This window comes from Beta vulgaris, chromosome 7 (genome assembly GCF_026745355.1).
Source record: "Beta vulgaris subsp. vulgaris cultivar EL10 chromosome 7, EL10.2, whole genome shotgun sequence".
Taxonomy (NCBI): Eukaryota; Viridiplantae; Streptophyta; class Magnoliopsida; order Caryophyllales; family Amaranthaceae; genus Beta; species Beta vulgaris.
In genome coordinates, this window is record NC_079208.1 from 2,738,581 (window position 1) to 2,757,243 (window position 18,663).

The 18,663-nt window shown below is 32.7% G+C and overlaps 2 protein-coding genes across 7 annotated transcripts; one reads left to right on the plus strand and one right to left on the minus strand.

Moving 5' to 3' along the window:
- The first annotated feature begins 3,577 nt into the window (after nucleotides 1-3,577).
- Nucleotides 3,578-12,361, plus strand: LOC104898262 (transcription termination factor MTEF1, chloroplastic). 3 transcript variants are annotated; one of them, XR_007276025.2, is made up of 3 exons: nucleotides 3,578-3,716; nucleotides 4,797-4,863; nucleotides 11,737-12,361. XR_007276025.2 is itself a non-coding variant. In XM_019250729.3 (3 exons), exon 3 carries the CDS (start codon nucleotides 5,026-5,028, stop codon nucleotides 6,001-6,003), a length of 978 nt encoding a protein of 325 aa, XP_019106274.2. In that variant the 5' UTR covers nucleotides 3,578-3,716; nucleotides 4,797-4,863; nucleotides 5,001-5,025; the 3' UTR covers nucleotides 6,004-6,106. The 3 variants fall into 3 exon arrangements, 2 of the variants coding, with proteins under 2 accessions (XP_019106274.2, XP_010683616.2); XM_019250729.3 differs by lacking the exon at nucleotides 11,737-12,361 and adding an exon at nucleotides 5,001-6,106; XM_010685314.4 differs by lacking the exon at nucleotides 11,737-12,361 and adding an exon at nucleotides 5,033-6,106.
- Nucleotides 11,316-16,888, minus strand: LOC104898263 (putative HVA22-like protein g). Of its 4 annotated transcripts, none has more exons than XM_048647709.2 (8): nucleotides 16,503-16,888; nucleotides 16,262-16,309; nucleotides 16,072-16,181; nucleotides 15,648-15,746; nucleotides 13,324-13,380; nucleotides 13,164-13,227; nucleotides 12,765-12,977; nucleotides 11,316-12,129 (listed from the first exon to the last, which is right to left on the minus strand). In XM_048647709.2, the coding sequence occupies exons 3-8, from the start codon at nucleotides 16,101-16,103 to the stop codon at nucleotides 11,770-11,772; spliced, it is 825 nt and encodes a 274-aa protein (XP_048503666.1). In that variant the 5' UTR covers nucleotides 16,104-16,181; nucleotides 16,262-16,309; nucleotides 16,503-16,888; the 3' UTR covers nucleotides 11,316-11,769. The 4 variants fall into 4 exon arrangements, with proteins under 4 accessions (XP_048503666.1, XP_048503665.1, XP_057252073.1 ...); XM_048647708.2 differs by having other exon boundaries at nucleotides 16,262-16,348; XM_057396090.1 differs by having other exon boundaries at nucleotides 16,440-16,888.
- Between the last annotated feature and the right edge of the window lie 1,775 nt (nucleotides 16,889-18,663).

Here is an 18,663-nt window from a genome sequence, read left to right on the forward strand (position 1 = left end):
GCTTTTGACCTAAACCATGTTCCTTCTAATAATAATGAATAAATCTATAGTAAACAAAATAATAGCAATAATAATAACAATAATAATAATAATAATAATAATACTTAATAATGATATAAAATAAATAATAATAAATAAGAGTAATTAGTAAAATAAATTAGACCAACATAATAATAATATTTAACAAAATGATTATAAAAGAATGGAGCTGAACTGAACTGAACTGAACTGATCTAAGCTAAGCTGAGCTGAACTGAACTGAGTTGAACTGAACTGAACTGAGTTGAACTGAACTGAACTGAACTGAACTGAGTTGAACTGAACTGAAAATAAGATGGGGAGAACAGGCCCTTAAATGGTCCATGTTTTTCATCAATCTATAAGATAAAGAACATAAAGTCGTATACAATAAAGAACATTAGCTATTTAACAGATGAAAAATTTCCCCTTGATTTAGTATGTTTACTATACTCTAAAGAACATAAAACATTTCCTTCAATCTTGCAGAAATTGTACAATATAGAAAAGAAATATAGAGCAACTTTTATTTATCTAATCGGCCTAAGCATACAACAACGCCACTCAATTATTTTTCATTCAATTTTGCTCCCAATAGTCCAACTATCCATTATGTTAGTAAAAACACATTGCTCAATTTTAAAAACATTAAAATAGTATTTGCTTTTAACTCTCAATCTATTTTCAAGCAGCAAAAATGAAGAAATATTATTCATCAAAATTTATTATTATAAGAACCCTTTTCCATAACAAACCAAGAACAATTTATAGTAAGTAAAAAAAATTGATCTACACTCATATATGTTTCAAAGTATGAAGATTTTAAACTAATAAATTATGTTTATTGCGAGAAATTGAAGGATGTTTTGGTTTATATTTATAGATATGTTCTGGATATATAGATATAGGTAACACCCTGATTTTTATACTAAAAACTAAGACATAAAATATAAAAAACGGATGGATAAATGGGTGACGAATGGACATAGCACCACCCAAATCTAATCTAATGTGTCACCAGCTCATCCAACAAACCACCACCGACTTTTCATCTATTTAATATGGGCTTTATCTGTTTTCGAAATTTGGGTGAAATAGATAATTGAATATCCATTTAAATTGATCATCCTTATCTACACCCTAATTTTAGGAAAAATATCAATATATCATAATATAAAAAAATTTCTTATTTTTTTATCAACCTTTAATGTAACCATTAACTATAAATATGCACCGAATCAAATTTGAAATATAAATATATTGATTAAACGAAAGATTTTCCATGCTATTTGCACGGGTCTAGAAGCTAGGAAACTCTTTAGATCTCAATTAGAAGAAACAACAGCTACTAAGTTAAAAAAGTACCCATCAAAAAAAAAGTTAAATAAAGTTAACATGTGTTCATAATATGTCCTTTTTGAAATTATGCTAGATTAAAGAAGAAAGAAAATTAGCTAACTCTTTAAATATCAATGAATAGATGTTAGGATTATATCATATTCAAGATCAATTTCATCATCAATGGGCATAATCACTTAGAAACTAATATATATAACCAAGATAACCAGGTTTATATCCATTACACGAAATTGTCAAATCTAAATAAATAGGTTGATTATTTTATTGAAAACTTTAAGAAATTCTACTAATCATACTATATAAGTTTAAACAATAGCTGAACAAACTTGACGTGCTAAATTTATTCAAATATTATACTTAGACCATGATATTTATAGTGGGACTAAAAAGTGGCAACATGTACAAAAAACAAAGAATCAAAACTTAACGTTTTAGAATGTTTATAATCACAAATAGCAGGTTGTGTTCATTCATTAGATTTTCCTATGAAACTTTTTTTTTGACAGACAATGAGAATGTTGAACATTAGCATACAACAGTTATAAAATTATCAAGTTATATAAAATAAACAATATATTTGATACTTTCTAATAGATATAAGTAATGATAAATAAAATATAAGATTTGAAATTATTAATTGAGGGATAAATGAATACCAAAAAAAAATCACATAATGCAAGATAACCACAAAAATTAAAAGTCATAAGTTGCTTTAAGTAGAAGGATCATTCCAACCATGAAAGTCTAAATAGTATTTTGAGACAAAAGAGAATAAAATGTATTTGGATTACTCTAGAACAAAGAGGGTATTAAAGATTAATTTACATTAATTTTCAACGTAACATACAATATTAATGATACAAGACTATAAAACAAGTATATATAACGAAAATAATATAATTAGACTTTTGTGACAGGTCATTGAAGATTCTCATTTATGTGTAATTATTCCCTTAAATTGTAAAATCTGCCAATTTTTTTTTTTGAATAGATAACGCCTGTCAAAGTTCCCCGTGGCATGGTGGTTCGGTGGGTGGTGAAAAGTGGGTTGCCAGGTGCGGTATAGTGATGGTGTAAGACAACAAGAAATTGGGGGTGAGTGGAACTGCATAAAGCGGGAGCGAAAGTAGTTGTATGATTGAGTGTAATAGTAGTGAAATTGTGTTTTTATCAGAGCTTCCGAGTGAAGCTACAGGCAGAGCGGCAAATTTTTCAGTCAATATGTTTTATTCTAAAATGATGGTTTGTAATACGTCCTACCATAATATTAACTAAATTAGTCACTGAACGCACGAGTCATAAATCATTTTGAACATTTTTTGTTACATGATATGACTATAAAAACTTTGAATCGTGAGCTAATATCACACTACGTTTTCAAAAGAAATGTCTTAAAATCTTAAAATTATATTTAAAAAAATCTCGTGCATTTTGAACGGGTCCAACAACTTTAAATGACAAAAATATTTCAATCACCATAATCGATGTGATCATGAGTTATGGATTTCAAATTTTAGAATGCAACTCCCGGATTATAAGTCATTAGTCATAATCGTGCAACTCACGAGTTGTAAGCCATTTTCACCCTAATCAATGGATACTAATTATTACAAATAAGTGATATGTCATAATTTAACTCACGGGTTGTAAGCCAATTTCAAATTATTATTAACTTACCCTAAGCAAGGTACATGTTTTTATTTCATAAAACTATATACTAAAATATTTCCCTAAATCTTTAGTAAAATTTTATTCATACATTATATATTGTACGATACAATAAGGATATAGCACAGTTATATTACATTTGTGAGCACTAAATTTTTTTCTAATATTACATCGTTGGTAAATTAAAGAAAATGATAAACAACATTAGGATAATATATTCTAGATGATTTATATTGTACAATATAATTAACAAGGATATAGCATGGGTAACATAAATCATAATATGCAACGCATGAGTTGTAAGCCAGTTTATAATTATTTTGAATACAAAATCATAAAATTTTAATTCAGCAGCTAATACCTCAATTATACATTTTATATTCTTTCAACTTTATATGCATGTATTCTAATAATTATACATTTAATAGATTTGGAACAGAAAAAAACTACTTAATAAATTAAAGGATTCCCGTGCATTATGCACGGGTCCAAAAACTAGTAAGTTGAATAGAACGCACCCTAACTGAAAATGCATTCATCAACTGCTCTACAAACTCTACAATCTAATCAAGTACTAGGGCTTTCTCAGTCAAAAACTCCATACATTTTTCGTTTCTCTCTCCTCTTCATCTTCCTCTTCCTGGTGCTCGAATTGCAGGAGCTCGTTCCAGGTTCTTCTTTTGCTCCTTAATAATCTACTTGTTCAGACAATTTTTGTTATTGTTGCGAATTTTGGTGTCAAATTGCGATTTATAGATCTACTTCATGTGATTATTCATGCCATTGTTTTTATGCGGTTGTTATTGTTTGTTTCATGAATTCAACCTACTTGTTTCTTTATCTCAGATACTTGATTATTTCATGTTTTTATGATTCGAATTTCTGGATATAACTTGTTAATTCATGTTTGTTTGTTTGTTTGTTTCATGGAACTAAATGATAACAAAATTTATGATACAATTTGTAGATGGGCATATGATATTTTCATGCCATTGTTCACTTGTTCTTGATTATTTCATCAGATTAATTTTTCAAGTGTTGTCATCCCTGGGCAGTAGAGTTGTGATAAGTGTTCACTCGTTTTGATATTAGTCTAGGACTCTAATATAATATACTTGTCATAACTCTAATACTGAGCCCTGGACACTGGCAGCCGCCTCTCTTGGCCTCGCTCAGGGACGGGCCTGACTTAGGGGCAAGTCATGTAGTGTAGTAATTTGTATAAGTTTTGGAAGGCTTTAGTTAAATTGGATAGTAAGAGCTTGCTAGAATAATAACAAGTTGAACTATTGTGTAAGTTTTCCTTCTATTGTTCATTTGTTCTGCTCTTCTCCATGATGTTGGCGGAGCTCATCGTGACATTCAAGTTCTAAGTTCAACCAACAAAGTAAAATATGAATGCATCACCTGTAAATGATCTTTTACAAAATGTCAAGTGCTTCTTTATTTGATTTTCTAGTTGCCTTCCTATTTGGGCATATTTTCCCGTATAACCTTGTCACTTTTGGTTCAGTAGAAGTGTGGTTGAAGACTATAATTTCCTCAAAATGTCCTTGTAATTGTTAGTAGAAACCTTCTACTCCACTATGCTTTCCCAAGTAATTGGACCTACTGTACTTAGGCCTTTAACTTTGCAATTGCATTTACTTCTATTTGGGAACAAAAAGAATGAAAACTAACTATACCTAATTGCAGCATAATTGGCATGATACTAATTTCTTTTACTTCATTCTTTATATGAATTGTGCTAGATGTCAATTGGCTCTTGGGTTTGCACTTGTAGTACCACTCCACGCCTCCACTACACACATCAGATATGTAAGTATCCTCTTATCTAGTTTCCCCCAAAAATCCTTGTCAATGATTTATTAAATTGACGTATTTGATAAATTGGTGACGTTAATTTACTAAGGAACTCTTGGAAAAGTATTGAGAAGTTTAAATTTGTTTACTAGCTCTAATTGATACACCCTCTCAACAATGCAAGATACCCTCAATTTCCGCACCACCACTGGAAAACCACTCACTCCTCCATCCAACCCCACTTTCCCTCTAAAACCCCCCAACTTCCCCTCCTTCTCCCACCGCAAAACCGCCACCAAATTCCTTTCCTCCAAAACCACCACCATCCCCCCACTCAAACCCTCCCAAACCCCCCCTAAAAACAACCTAATCCCCACTTCCCCTGACCCAGAATTCCAAGCAAAATTTCTCTTCCTAGACTCCATCGGCTTAGACTCTCTCTCTCTCCTCCCTCCTTCTGCCATTGCTGCTGCCCCATCTCTCTCCGACCTCAAATCCTCGTTTGATTACCTCACCTCCCTTGGCTTCTCCCCTCCCCAGCTACGGCGTATCTTCACAATGTGTCCTGAAATCCTCTCGCTCCGCTTCCACGACACGGCCCCGGTTTTCGCTTTCCTCCTCCGAGAAGTTAAAGTCCCAGCCTCCGACCTCCCCCGTGTGATCTGCAGCCGGCCCCGTCTCCTCGTATCGGATGTCGAAACCCGACTTCGACCCACATTATATTTTCTTCAGAGCATTGGGATTCATGAAGTAAACAGGCATACCAACTTACTTTCAGCTTCTGTTGAGGATAAATACATGCCCAAAATTCACTACTTTGAGAAACTGGGTTTTGCATACCATGATTGTGTTTCTATGTTTAGGAGATTTCCTCCATTGTTTTGTTATAGTGTTAAGGAGAATTTCGAGCCGAAATTTAATTACTTTGTGGTGGAAATGGGAAGGGATTTGAAGGAGTTGAAGGCCTTTCCTCAGTATTTTTCTTTTAGTTTAGAGAAGAGGATTAAACCTAGGCATCAAACTTGTGTAGAAACTGGGGTCTGTTTCCCTCTTCCTCTTATGTTGAAGATGAAGGAGAATGAATTTAGAAAGAGATTGGATGTTTGTTGTAATTCTTCTATGCCTAAGAGCAATTCCCCTTTGTGGGTCTATTAATGATTTCTCAATTGTATTTGTTAATACAATGTAGAGTTGTAGACCTCTCAATTGCTTTTATTGTTGTGTGAATATATGAAAATTTGTAGATTATCTACAGTAATTTTTGTGGTCAATTTACTGCATTGAAAGTGTATGCTTCTGTATGTAAATCAGCTTGGGTTGCCTATTTTACCACTCAAATTCGTCGACTTAAGTTACCTTTGGAAGACACAATGTAAATTTACCAAAGGTTGATGGATTTAACGGTTAGACATTGTGGACTTAATTGTTTTGTGCTGGCTCTGCCTTGATAAATGTCTGTTTATGTGTGTTTGGGAACTAAATTGTCTGAGTGCGTTGCTAATTAAAATGTGTGTTTTTGTATCTGCATTAGTTTGAATGTCATCTTTTGGTACTTTTGAGGTATAAAAATGATCTGAGCGGGTCAAATAGGAAGGCATTTAGGGGGATATGGAGTTGTGACATAATTGTGATTACCCTATCATAGAAAGTTAAGACTTTTAGCGCTTGTGGAGATAAGGCTTTCTTTTTCCAGTCTAATGAGAGTGCGACAAACACTGAATTAGATTAGGTATAGAATGAAGTCATACCAGAAGTATCATGATGCATGAGGAGTACGTTAACAGCAGAGGTGGCCGGCGACTGAGAAGGGGAGAGAGAACTAAGGGGTTAAGGGCTTGAGAAGGAGAGAGAGAACTCAGGGTTAAGGGCTTGTCATGGCAGGATCGGAGGTGGGTGGTGGTGGTGGTGACAGTCTGTTAGGAGGTGGGTGGTGGTGGTGGTGGTGGTGGGTGCTTGGCAGGAGGTGGATGGTGATGATTTAAGAAAAAAAAAGAGAAAAGGTTATAGAGGTAATTTTAACTATTTTTTGGGCGATTTTGAGTAATTGTAGGGCGATGTATAGAAGTTGAGATCTTTGAGTGTCGCACTGTCGCTGGAGCTTTTTGAAAGATTATGTATACTTAGTATAATTTCTGTTGAAACACTGGAACAAAAGCTATGCAGGTGATTTTAGTATAATTAGATTAGGTGATTTTCCAGGCTCTTTATGTTCTTCATTTCTTCCTTATTCTGTATTTCTGTCGAAGGCTGTCAAAAATTTTGTATTCCATGAAATTTGAGATGGAGCATTTCGGAATGCTCCATTTGACAATGCTTTTATCTGTTTCCAGTTAGTCCATAGTAAGGTGCTAGTGCTACCTCCTCAAAGAGTTTTGACATATATTTTGAGAGGAGCCAAGTATTCGACACGTGCTGCAATTGTGAGTGTACTATCTAGATGAATAATGTAATGTTTACAATGAGGCAGATTAATACTATTTGGATCATATGGTTCTCAGATTGAGATACTTCGATTCATCCCTAATTTACTGCCTAATAGATTTCTGCTACATACTGCCTGTGTAGACTGTGTATAATCCGGATTCCGGACCATGTTGCTGACCCTGATCTTAAGCAGAAGTGAAATACAGGAAGTTTAGTACTTATGTTATAGAGAAGTGTTCCTTTGTATTGGTTATCAATTGTTATATTATTGAAAAGATAAATGCGATTGGAGGAAATTTATTCGATAGAGCAGAAACTAACAAATAAGTATTTTGGAACGGATAAAATCGAGGAACTAACAAATTATCAATGAGATGTAAATAGTGTATATCGTAATGTCGAATTGGCGATTTTGTGCTGGTATGCTCTACAGGCAGGGTTTGGATATTTATAAAAATCCTTGAGGGTTTTCATTTTCTTATTTCCTAGAAAGATACTATCATTCAATTCAACTAGTAAAGCATAAATAATTGTTTTCTATATAACCAGATAACATCTGTTGTGATTTGTGATACAATTACTCAAATTAAATTTCTACGTAATTCCTTGCCACAAAGATAGTCTTCGACGGGTTTCATTATCCTCTACGAAGTCCGCTTCTTCAATCCCAAAATCTTCTTCTAGTATGTTGTCACTTTCGCTAATAACTTATTTAGTTACTCTTCAATCGTGGCATTCTAGAACTCTATGTCGTTCTCATCATTGTTTTTCCGCTTTAATAGGGCAAGAATCGAATCCTTTTCACAGAGATGGAAGGAGCTAGGAGGGTCTTTAACTAGACCAACTTTGTTTCTTGTATAATTTTAGGAGATAAATTCATGCTATATTTAATATTAATACGTAATTAAATAGATCGTATTTATAATATTCTTTTGAAGGGTAAATAGTAGGGGTGTAAGTTCGGTTTTTGGTTTGGTTTCAGGGAAAAACCAAACCAAACCGAAATAAATTCGATTTTAAAATTTCCAATCCAAATCCAAACCGTAATTCAGCTCAATCCAAACCAAACCAAACCAAAATTTGAAGGCGAAAATCAAACCAAACCAAAATTTTTTTCTATTCCAAAATTCAAACCAAACCAAACTAGGATTAAACCAATCCAGAATTACACAAAAACATAATATTTAGGAGAGAGAAAAGGAAACGGTTGAATCCTAGGGTTTTAGTGATGAATTAGTCTTTTAGGAGTCCGTGAGTTAGTCTTAGGTTGTTGGCTTTGGGCTTATGTTTAAACGAACCCATGTTGATATAATCCTGTATTTATATATTTCGGTTTTTTTTGGTTTTTTCGGTTTTTCAAAATCAAAACCGAACCAAACCGTAAAACCGAAAAATAATTATTTTAGAGTCCAAACCAAACCGATTTCTAAAAAAAACCAAACCAAATTACTACTTCGGTTTGGTTTGGTTTGGTTTTCGGTTTTTAACCAAATAACTTACACCCCTAGTAAATAGTAGTATAATAATGAAGGTAGAAAAGTAGTGCATCAGAGGTTATGATAGTAAAAATTATACTTCGTCGGTTTTTTAATACTTGAAATATATTTCTTTCTGTATTGTTTCATAATACCTGCAACATTTCTTTTTTTTAGTTTTAATTTTTCACAAAGAAAGCTTTATTCTGTTATTCAAGCACATGGGTCATGTTTCACTCAAGGCCTGTTCTCTTCGGCATAAAACAACTGAACTGAATTAAACTGAAATGAATAGTGATATGTGAGAGTAAAAGTATTATCAAGAGCTGAACTGATCTGAACTGAACTGATTAGAACTGAACTGAACTGAAAATAAGCTGGGGAGAACAAACCCTCACTTTCCTCTTTGTTTCACGTGTCATTTACAAATATCATAAAGATTAAGAAACAGAGGAAGTATAATTTTTATGAAAAGGATTATGTGTAAAACTTAAACACTATATACTACTTCCTCCATTGCATAATAGATGCCACATTGTACATTTTTGGGTGTTTTAAAATAGATGCAACAATGTTTTTTCTCCTTATTTAGTAACTTTTGCCTTATACTTTTACCATTTTACCCTTACTAACTTGTTTTAAGTACTAATCTAATTCACTTTATATGTGGTCCCTAGCAGTTTTTTTTCCCCTCCTTTCACATGGGGACCACTACAATTAATCTACTTCACTTTATGCTACTTAAACATGCTTAGGAAATTTTACCTAGGAGTCCGTTTTAACAACAATATGACATTTATTATGAAACGGAGGAAGTATATAATTTGTGAATTTTAAATATAATTTCATCTTATAATAAATCTTCTATATCACACTAATCTGAAATAATTTCCATCAATAATCACTTCAATAATAAACAATCACGATAATTGAATGAATATCAATCATGAACGCACTGTACCAAAAAAAAAATCATGGACTCGATTGTAGTTGTTAGACATATCATCATTCTAATTTCTGACTAATCCATTAAGACTCTTCCCATTATAAAATATTCCGTTAAGTGTACTCCCAGTATAGCACTGATTAAGGGCCTTAATATTTTTTTTTAGATTTCTTTTATACAAAATCACATTTATTCAAACCACCTTATATTCAAGTATTCAATTGATTTTCTACCTTTTAATACTTTTTTCCAAGATAGTTAGCGATGTATAAAAGTTTTAGCAAAAAAAACCTTGAAATTGGTGGGTTGATCTCGGTTAATTACTAAAATTATCAAAAATAAACTCTTAAAATTTTTGGATTTAAAAGAACATAAATCCCAGCTAAAGTTGTTTTGCAATAAAAAAAATCCTCAGCATAAAAATAATGTAATTAGAAACTTTTCCCAATGAGAGTCAAAATCTTTTTGATGCCCACTGAGCAAAGTGAGGAGTAAACGCGGAAACACCCCGTGGAACACCAACCCTTCCCAAATAATAATAATAATAATAATAATAATAATAATAATAAATCATAAAAAATTACTCCTTCGGTTTCAAAGAATAGCTCTTTTTCCATCTTTCAGTGTCGAACTTCAAAATCTTTGACCAAATATTATCATATACACAAAAAAATATATACATGCGAGTTATTATTAGATTCATCTCAATATGTAGTATTATAATATAAACTTTTTATAACTTTTTTAATACATAATTAAATATATTAATAGTGAAAAATACATACTAAAAACCGTATAAAATGAAACAAGAATTATATATTGGAACATAGAAGAGAATTCTTTCAACGTAAGTTAAAAGGCCCTAATCCCAACACCTCGAAAGTAAACATAGTACACTAGTACCAATACCATTAGACTATCTCGTATTATTACATTAAAAAAAAAAAAAAGTAAAAACCATAAAAACAAAGAAATGAAGAAACGATGGTGACAAATTACGTCAATTATTGAACTCCCCTCTCCATACAAATCCACAGAATTTTCTCATTTAAGTATAGCCTACCATGACCACTACCTCTACCCTTCTCTCTTTCCTAACCTCCATTCCAAAAACAAAATTCAAACCAACCTAATCAGTAAAAAAAAAAAAAAAAACATGGTAGTAGTAGTAGCAAATAACGATGATCATACTCATAACAACAACACCACTACTACTCCTCTAAAACGCCGAAACAGCTTACCAACAACCACCATAAACATCCCTCCTCGAAAACACACCAACGGAAACCACCACCACCACCACCACCACCACCGTCGTCGATCTCCTCCACCGTCAACACCGTCGTTTCCATCCATCGATTTCGAGCTCAAATCTCAATCATCAGACATATACACTTCTTTAAAAGATATCCTCCCATGGAGTCCTTCATCGATTCTCTCTCCTACTCCTGCTGTCGCAATCGCTGGAATCTCCGCTTCTTCTGCTGGTTCAGGCTATGAGATTTCTATCCGAAATCGTTTAGTTAAACAAGCTGCTTGGGCTTACCTTCAGCCTACTCTTTCTTCTTCTCCTTCTTCCTCTTCTCGTGGTTTTTGCTTTTCCGGCGACTTTTTCCGACCGATTATCGCTAATTTCCGACGAGTTTTATCGGAAACTGCTGCACGTGTCTATGACTGGTTGGTCGACGCTTTGTGGCTCATCCTCTGCAGATAACGATTTATTCTATTCTTTTTCTTTTTTCTCTCCTTATTTACTAATTTGTTTGGTGTCGCTTAAGGGAGGTCGGTATGGAGAAACTCTTGTTGATTGACTCGCCCGTAAAAAAACAGGTGTATGACATGAGTCGATGCGAATATAGTAATTGAAGATAAGCTCTGGTGAACTGGGTGTACTATGCGTTTGGTGGGCCGGTGGCAATTTGTAATTACAAAACATGAGGCAAGAAATAAAAGTAAAAATTGTGTGCTTATTTATATTTTTTTCATTTTTTCTTGTTTTTTTGGTGGGTAATATCATACATTGGGATTTGACTTTTTGTACAGTGGATTTTGAGTAAAAATGGTGTTAGGTACTACTCATTGAATGGGTTTGGACCGCCTAAATTTTAAACGGGCTGGGCTCAACTTGCTCTTTTCTTTTGTTGGGCTTTTGGTATGGGCTTCTTCGGAGATTTCCTCAACATGAATATATCCAGTTTGGGCTTCATCAAGCTCCATTTGGACCACTTTTGACTTGGACTTTGTAGCCTCTGATTTGAACAATGAGGGGAATGTGGCTGGAAGTGGAGGTGCAGATGGAGCTGGCTGGTTATTCGGGTGCCGTGGCGAAGCAGCTGGTGATTCTGGTTTCGGCTTCCGTTGTCGGAGGGGCCATAGGCTGGACCCGTTTGAAGGTGGAGGTGGACTGCCTCTACGTCGTTGATTCTGGTCATTTTTCTGCAATGTACATTATAATGCAATTTAAGTTAGTACATATAAGAACTTGTGTTTGTTTGCAAGTTTTGTTAGTGTTGTAGATAAAGGTGTATTCATAATTGGAGTTTTGAATACATCAAAGGTGTCTTCGTTTTGGCACAACATAAGTGCTTCTATTTAAGTTGGTCATGTTTTCTTGGATTATGTGGGATCCAGAGTGTGCACAGAAAAGAAAAAAACATGTTGATTGTCATATGTGAATCTGTCCCATCTTATTCTTGCATACTCTTAAAGCATTAATGCTCCCAAAATGAGTAAACACTATAAGATTAACTTTCGGATAGCTAAATTATTACTCTATCTCACAAGTTTGATAGGGATATTTTTGTAACCACACTCTAGGTAGGGTCCAAGCTTTTTCTATCTCGAGTTTATTCAGCTGAAATTTAGCTACATAGAGTTTTCCTTCTGGTATGTTACTCGGACTTTGATACTCATGTCGGACGTGAGTACATGTTCAAGTGTCTACACGCCCATAATATGAGTCCGAGTAACATAGCCTGAGCCTTTGGGGCATTAGAAGAAGGCTAATGTATATGGTTAACATATGTATGCGGTATGCCAGTTGAGTAGAGAAATGTGAGTAAAATAGAAACCTGACTGCTAGCTCCCTTAAACTTGGAAGACTGGTTGGCTACATATTCAAGCACATTGAAGAATGCTGATGAACCCAAGTCAGTACAGTTTTGCCAGTAGTAAATAGCTAAATCCCAAGCTCTGTATCTAATCTCCTGCAAATTCTTGTCGATGTCGGTCTCATGTTTCGACACAAATGGCCTCAACAAGCTCTCGTACACATAGGAAGTTCCCTGCATCATACCAAAGGTTCATCAGTCTCAACCTTGAAAAAATCACAACAATACATTGAAAGTTATGCAATATTGCTATATACACAGTAGATTTTAGAAACTAACATATCAAATTACACAGAATTGTTCTCTAGAAAAACTACAATATACATTATCCAAAATAGTTACTTGTGGAGTAAATGTTACCTTTGTTTGTGGATACCAAAGGTAGATGATAAATGCCAACTTCAGCTCTCCGTAAAATGGAACCCTTTTACAAAAGAAATACCCAACAATTATGTTAGTAATTGAGAGAAAAAACATGTGAATTAGATGATAAAATCTGTGATGAGAGACTTATACTTACCAAGAAATGAATATATCCCCAAACCTCTCACATACTGAAAGTACAGCAACAATGATCCTACACAAAGGCAGAGAAACAAGGCCTAGATGTTTAGTTCTGAACAAAAGCATGATTCTAGATTAAAAGAAAGATAAGGGTGGAAATTATAATTTAGATGTAAACCAGATTAAAGTTAACATTAAAAGCACAAGTTACTAGGAAAATCAATACTCCCTCTGTTTCAAATTATGTTACTCCCCCCGTTTCACAATATAAGACACGCACGATGTTCGAGGTCGAACTTTGACCGTTAATTACTCTCAATTTATGTTGATAGAAAATTTTAAAAAATAAAATTATTATAATATTTTTCAAGACAAATCCAACGGTATAATTTTTATAATTTTTATTTATCGTATTTGAGAGATATTTATGGTCAAAGCAAATTTTCGTAAAACGTGAATGCCTTATATTTTGAAATAGAGGGAGTAATTATTAGAAAGCATAATGAAGACACTTCAGGTTTATGATCCCAAGTATTCCCAACTAAAGAGTGTTTAGTTGGAAAGAAGTCGTTTACTAAGAAATAGTTAAATTATTTTCCTTAATTTGGTTTTAAAGAATGGAAAAAAGGGTTTTAGTAAGAACGAAAACATTTACCTTTTGTGTTTTATATTTTGAAAAATCATTTTCAAATGAAAATGTTTTACATTAAGCCAAACAAAGCCTTAATACTCAACAAAACTTCATTTGTTACATACTTCATGCAAGTAATATCATTGTATCACGTAATCCCAACTATGATCATTTGAGTTGTTTTCACTTTTTAAGCATTAAGATTAGCGTGGTTCTCAATTCTTATCCATAGAGTACAAAAGTACCTTACTAGTACTATTTCAAGGCAAGCAAAACAAAGTGCCCGTTCTAAAAAAAAATTCCCCACATATCCAAATTCAACCAATTTCAATTCTCGCCAACTTAGCTAAGAAAGCTAAAACTTTTTACATATGAGACATATATTAAATCCCTTTAACATTAATCTGTCTTTTAAAACAATCTTTATAAACCTTATCTAAACTTATTTTCGCGCAATCTCACTTTCTTCACATGAAATTAACTTTAACCTTAAATTAATTTTACAAATCGCGCTAATGTTAACAAAAAAAAAGTCATCAATTCCTAAAAGCCTTTTTTCTATAAAAGGAAATGATTTGGACACTCCTCTACCTCAAATATGACCAATAATAAGTTGATATTGATTTTTTACTTCATAACTTTCCATACATAATGCCTTGAAATTGATACTTAGTGGACATAAAAATCAGGGAAGTTAGCGTGAGTTGTGATTGAGCAGTTGACCACCTCAACTACCTACATTCTAGGCCAGCCAACTAAAACACCCAAATTCTCATCACATGATCACCAAATTATAATCCCACGTTCTCCCTTAATTAAACCTTCCTGTCATCTATTTTATCCTTAACCTCCCACTTCCCCTACTTTTAAACCTTCAACATAACATATTAAAAGCTTATGATAAAATATTAGAAGTGGTGAATTATTTAACATAATTATAATTCCGTGGGGATTACTCTAAGTTTAGGTGTGTAATCTAATATAACTTAATTTTTAAATCAGTAAGAAAAGAAAAAACTCGTGTTTGAATCCTCTAGAGTTGTAAAATAACTCTATAAGATAGAGTTTGAGTAATAATAACAAAGTAGTATAATTAAAATTATGGTATAGCACAAGTTTTCCGGCCCAAGTTTTCTTTTTCTTTTGTCATTCTAAAAAAACAAGAAAACATAACAACTCCCTCCATCGAAATGTTTACAACAATTTGTCAAATCCCTTTAGAAAAGTAAAAATTAAAGATCTTGCATAAGTAGTATTAAATTATGAAAAAAATGATGATACAAACAACGTGACAATTAATTCTAATTAGACAGAATATTCAAAAAAAGTAAAAATAATGGTGTACTATTATCCAAGTGAAACCATAACACCTAAAGTGAAATTGTACACCCCAAATTCATATAGAATATCCATAACTTATTACATACTTGTACTATTTAAGAAACCAACAAAAACAGAGAATCTCATAATAATCATTAAATGAAACAAATACTATTGTGAAAGTACAAAGTAGAATTGTATGTACAAATTTCACATCATTGATTATCAATCAACTTCTATAATGAATTACTAACAACATTTGATATTAGTTGTGAGAGGTAAAATATTCAATTGTTACTAATAAATTCGTTGCGAAGGAGTAATAACCCAATTATCGACACAAAATAAAAAGTCAAAACATAATATTAGCATGAAATACTAAAACGTACCAATATTGACACCAAAATCGAAGTTCATCAATGTTAACCTTGTTCCTCTCAACCGTCTTAAAGCACTCAAATGCTGGGTAAGCATATCCCAATATCATACTGCATCATATAACAAAAAAACCCAAAACTTTAAAATCATAAAAACAAAATGTAATTATGTGATTATTAGTAACCAATTCCCACAATTTTTCATACTCATAAAAACAAAATCCCAATGATCAATTGAGATTAATACTTAATGATCACGAGAATACACTGGTACTCTACTACTCTCTCCGTCCCATAATTTATTCTAATAGGAAGAACAAAAAGAAACAGCGCGAAATAGTTCATACCCAAAACCCAAGTTTTTAAATGAATCAAGATTCATATTAATTGAGTTTAGAATCAATGATCACTTAAAAAAATGTGCTAAATTACTTACAAAAGTCCTCGACCGATGAATTCTCCCAACATTTTCTTCTTTCGATGATCAAATTCGTAAAGATTATATAATCGTTACGTTACGAAATCATATACTTCACGTATATCTATCTGCAAATTACACAAACATTAATGCATACTTTATAAAAAAAAAAACAGAGGAAAAGAGGTAAAAATTAGAAGAAACAAACCTTATTAAAGTGAACAAAAATGAATATAAGGAGAAATGATCAAAGATTCTGAGAAATTAAACAACCAAGATTAGAAGAAATCATAACCTGCAAAATAATTACCCAACAAAAAATTATAAAAAAGCAGAGTCAATCATATTGTAAAAAAGAAAGATTAATAATTGAATTGATTACAAACCCTTTTTTCGGCGAAAATTCAAGAAGAAATATATAAGAAGAGATTGAAGAAAAATGTATTAACCTTTGATTGATTAATTGTTTATTTTAGGAGAGAGAAAGTTTGGGTGAAAAATGATAAAAACAAGAAAACTTGAAAAGGGAGGAAACTGAAGTTTGCAAGCCAAGAGATATTATATAAGAGAAATAAAATGAGGAGGGAAATAAAAAAAGGAAAAAAAAGGAGGATGATGATTGGATAAAACATAAAAGTAATAAACCCGGGAAAATGAAGGAAAAAAAAAGGGGATATTACTTGCTGGGGACGCCTGCGAAAAAAGAAATAAGAAGGGAGGATGATGATGATGGTGGAGTTTTTTTTTAGATTCCTGAAACGGGGTGATTGGGTGAAGATTCAGTCCACTGTTTGACAGTTATTCGTTTGCTTTAGTGTTAATTCATTTCCCCCACATTCTCCTTTGAATTTTAATAGTCTATATTTCTTGTCGTTTACGCTATTTGCCGTCTGTATATACTATATACCGCTCGTATTTGATTTTGTAAGATTGTATTTGCCACCCGTATTTGGTTTTGTAAGATTGTATTTGATGAAAATGATTCATACATAGCATCATTCATATACATTTTGCCTCGTATAAATGTCTTGTAATAGATGATTAATTTTCGAGATTTAGAGGATTATATATTTCCTCGTTGTAAAAAGTTATCATGCTCCTTTGAAGTATGTGGAAGGAATGAAAGTTCTCGTTAGTGTACACATGATAGGAATTTTAAATAATTCATCGCAATTTCGGAGGAATGTTTCAGAAGTTATCGCGTGTAAATTAGGAATTTTTTCTCTTCTAAGAGCGGAAACAGTTGCCATCCACAAACAATTTAGTAATAATTGATATGCAATGTCTTTGGGAATAGCCCAATTTATTGTTGAAGAAGACAATCGAGTTTTGTTAAACCCCTTGTTTGTTGTGCACATTTGAGTTGTTATACATTGGAGAAAGAAGATAGTATCACATTATAAGTTAAATGAGTTATTCTACTATTGCCAATTGGTTTTAGGATGGAACTTACTTTGGGCTTTTATGTGGACTAAACTCTCCTCCTGTCTTATTGGGTTTACTCAAACTCATTTCAATTCTATCAAATTTATCATGGTATCAGAGCCAAGTTGTTGGGCCTTTCATATTGGGTATATATCAAGCAACTGGATAATTAAGGATTTTTAATTTATTGGACATTCATTCCCAACAAAGATTGTTATTGTGTACCTTACTAATTACTAGTGTGCTCTAATTCTAATGACACTCATATGTGAGAGGAGTGTTAAACCATAACATACTCCAACACATATATAGATGCCCTTAGATCATTGTAACCTTCATCGAAGACATAAGATGTTTAGTCAAGCTTCGAGATGATTTTCAATTCATTCACATTTACCGTGAATCAAATGAGTTGTATCTTTCAAAAAAAGGCCATCTCATATTCGATTCAGCGACATATGTCGACATCAACAAGGATACCGAACTACTCCATTTACTTTATCTAGATAAATTAGAAAATTACCTTGAGAGAAGGATAAAAGAAAACACTTATGTGTAAATGATGTTAAAAATTTTCAATAGTGAATTAAAAGATGCTAAAACATTTTATTCCTACGCTTGTGTTGACACTTACTATGACATGTAGTTTAGGTAATAAGTTGTTTTATGTTAATGGTGGGTCAAAGTGGGGAAGGAAAACATTCAAACCAAGCAAAAGTTGTTTTTTTTTAAGTAAAAGTTTGTATCTCAGAATTTATGAGATTGAATCTCGCTAGAGGCACTTTGGGGAAGGTGGTTGAAGTTTTCCCTTTATCTATTTCTCCCATGTTCCTCCCACTCCCTAGGGGACTTATCTAACAAGTTATGTTGACCAATGCAAGGTTTTAATCTTGTAGTCCACTTCTTCCTACCAACAAAAAAGGAGATAATGAAGAGCGGAAAAAAAATACTATATCCGTTCTTTTTCTATTGCAACAATAGAGTTTTCACGCTGGCCAATGCACAACTTTAACTATTAATATCCTTTATTACTTTTTAGTAAAAAAATATACAAATTAGATATTTTAAAAGTATAAATCGAGATGAATCTGACAAAATCCCACATGACTATATATTGACTTACGTAAAAATCACGAGAGATAGTGAAAGGATGGTGAGTGAATAGTGTAAAAATCTCATTGTTGC

Excerpts from the sequence above, each read along its gene's own strand:
- LOC104898263 (XM_048647709.2), bottom strand. The coding sequence starts at position 16,103 with ATGTTGGGAGAATTCATCGGTCGAGGACTTTT. Across the intron at positions 15,747-16,071 it reads TTCATCGGTCGAGGACTTTT|TATGATATTGGGATATGCTT; the intron begins GTAAGTAATTTA and ends TATATGATGCAG. Across the intron at positions 13,381-15,647 it reads CGATTTTGGTGTCAATATTG|GATCATTGTTGCTGTACTTT; the intron begins GTACGTTTTAGT and ends GCCTTTGTGTAG.
- LOC104898262 (XM_010685314.4), top strand. The coding sequence starts at position 4,797 with ATGTCAATTGGCTCTTGGGTTTGCACTTGTAGTACCACTCCACGCCTC. Across the intron at positions 4,864-5,032 it reads CCACTACACACATCAGATAT|ATACCCTCAATTTCCGCACC; the intron begins GTAAGTATCCTC and ends CAACAATGCAAG.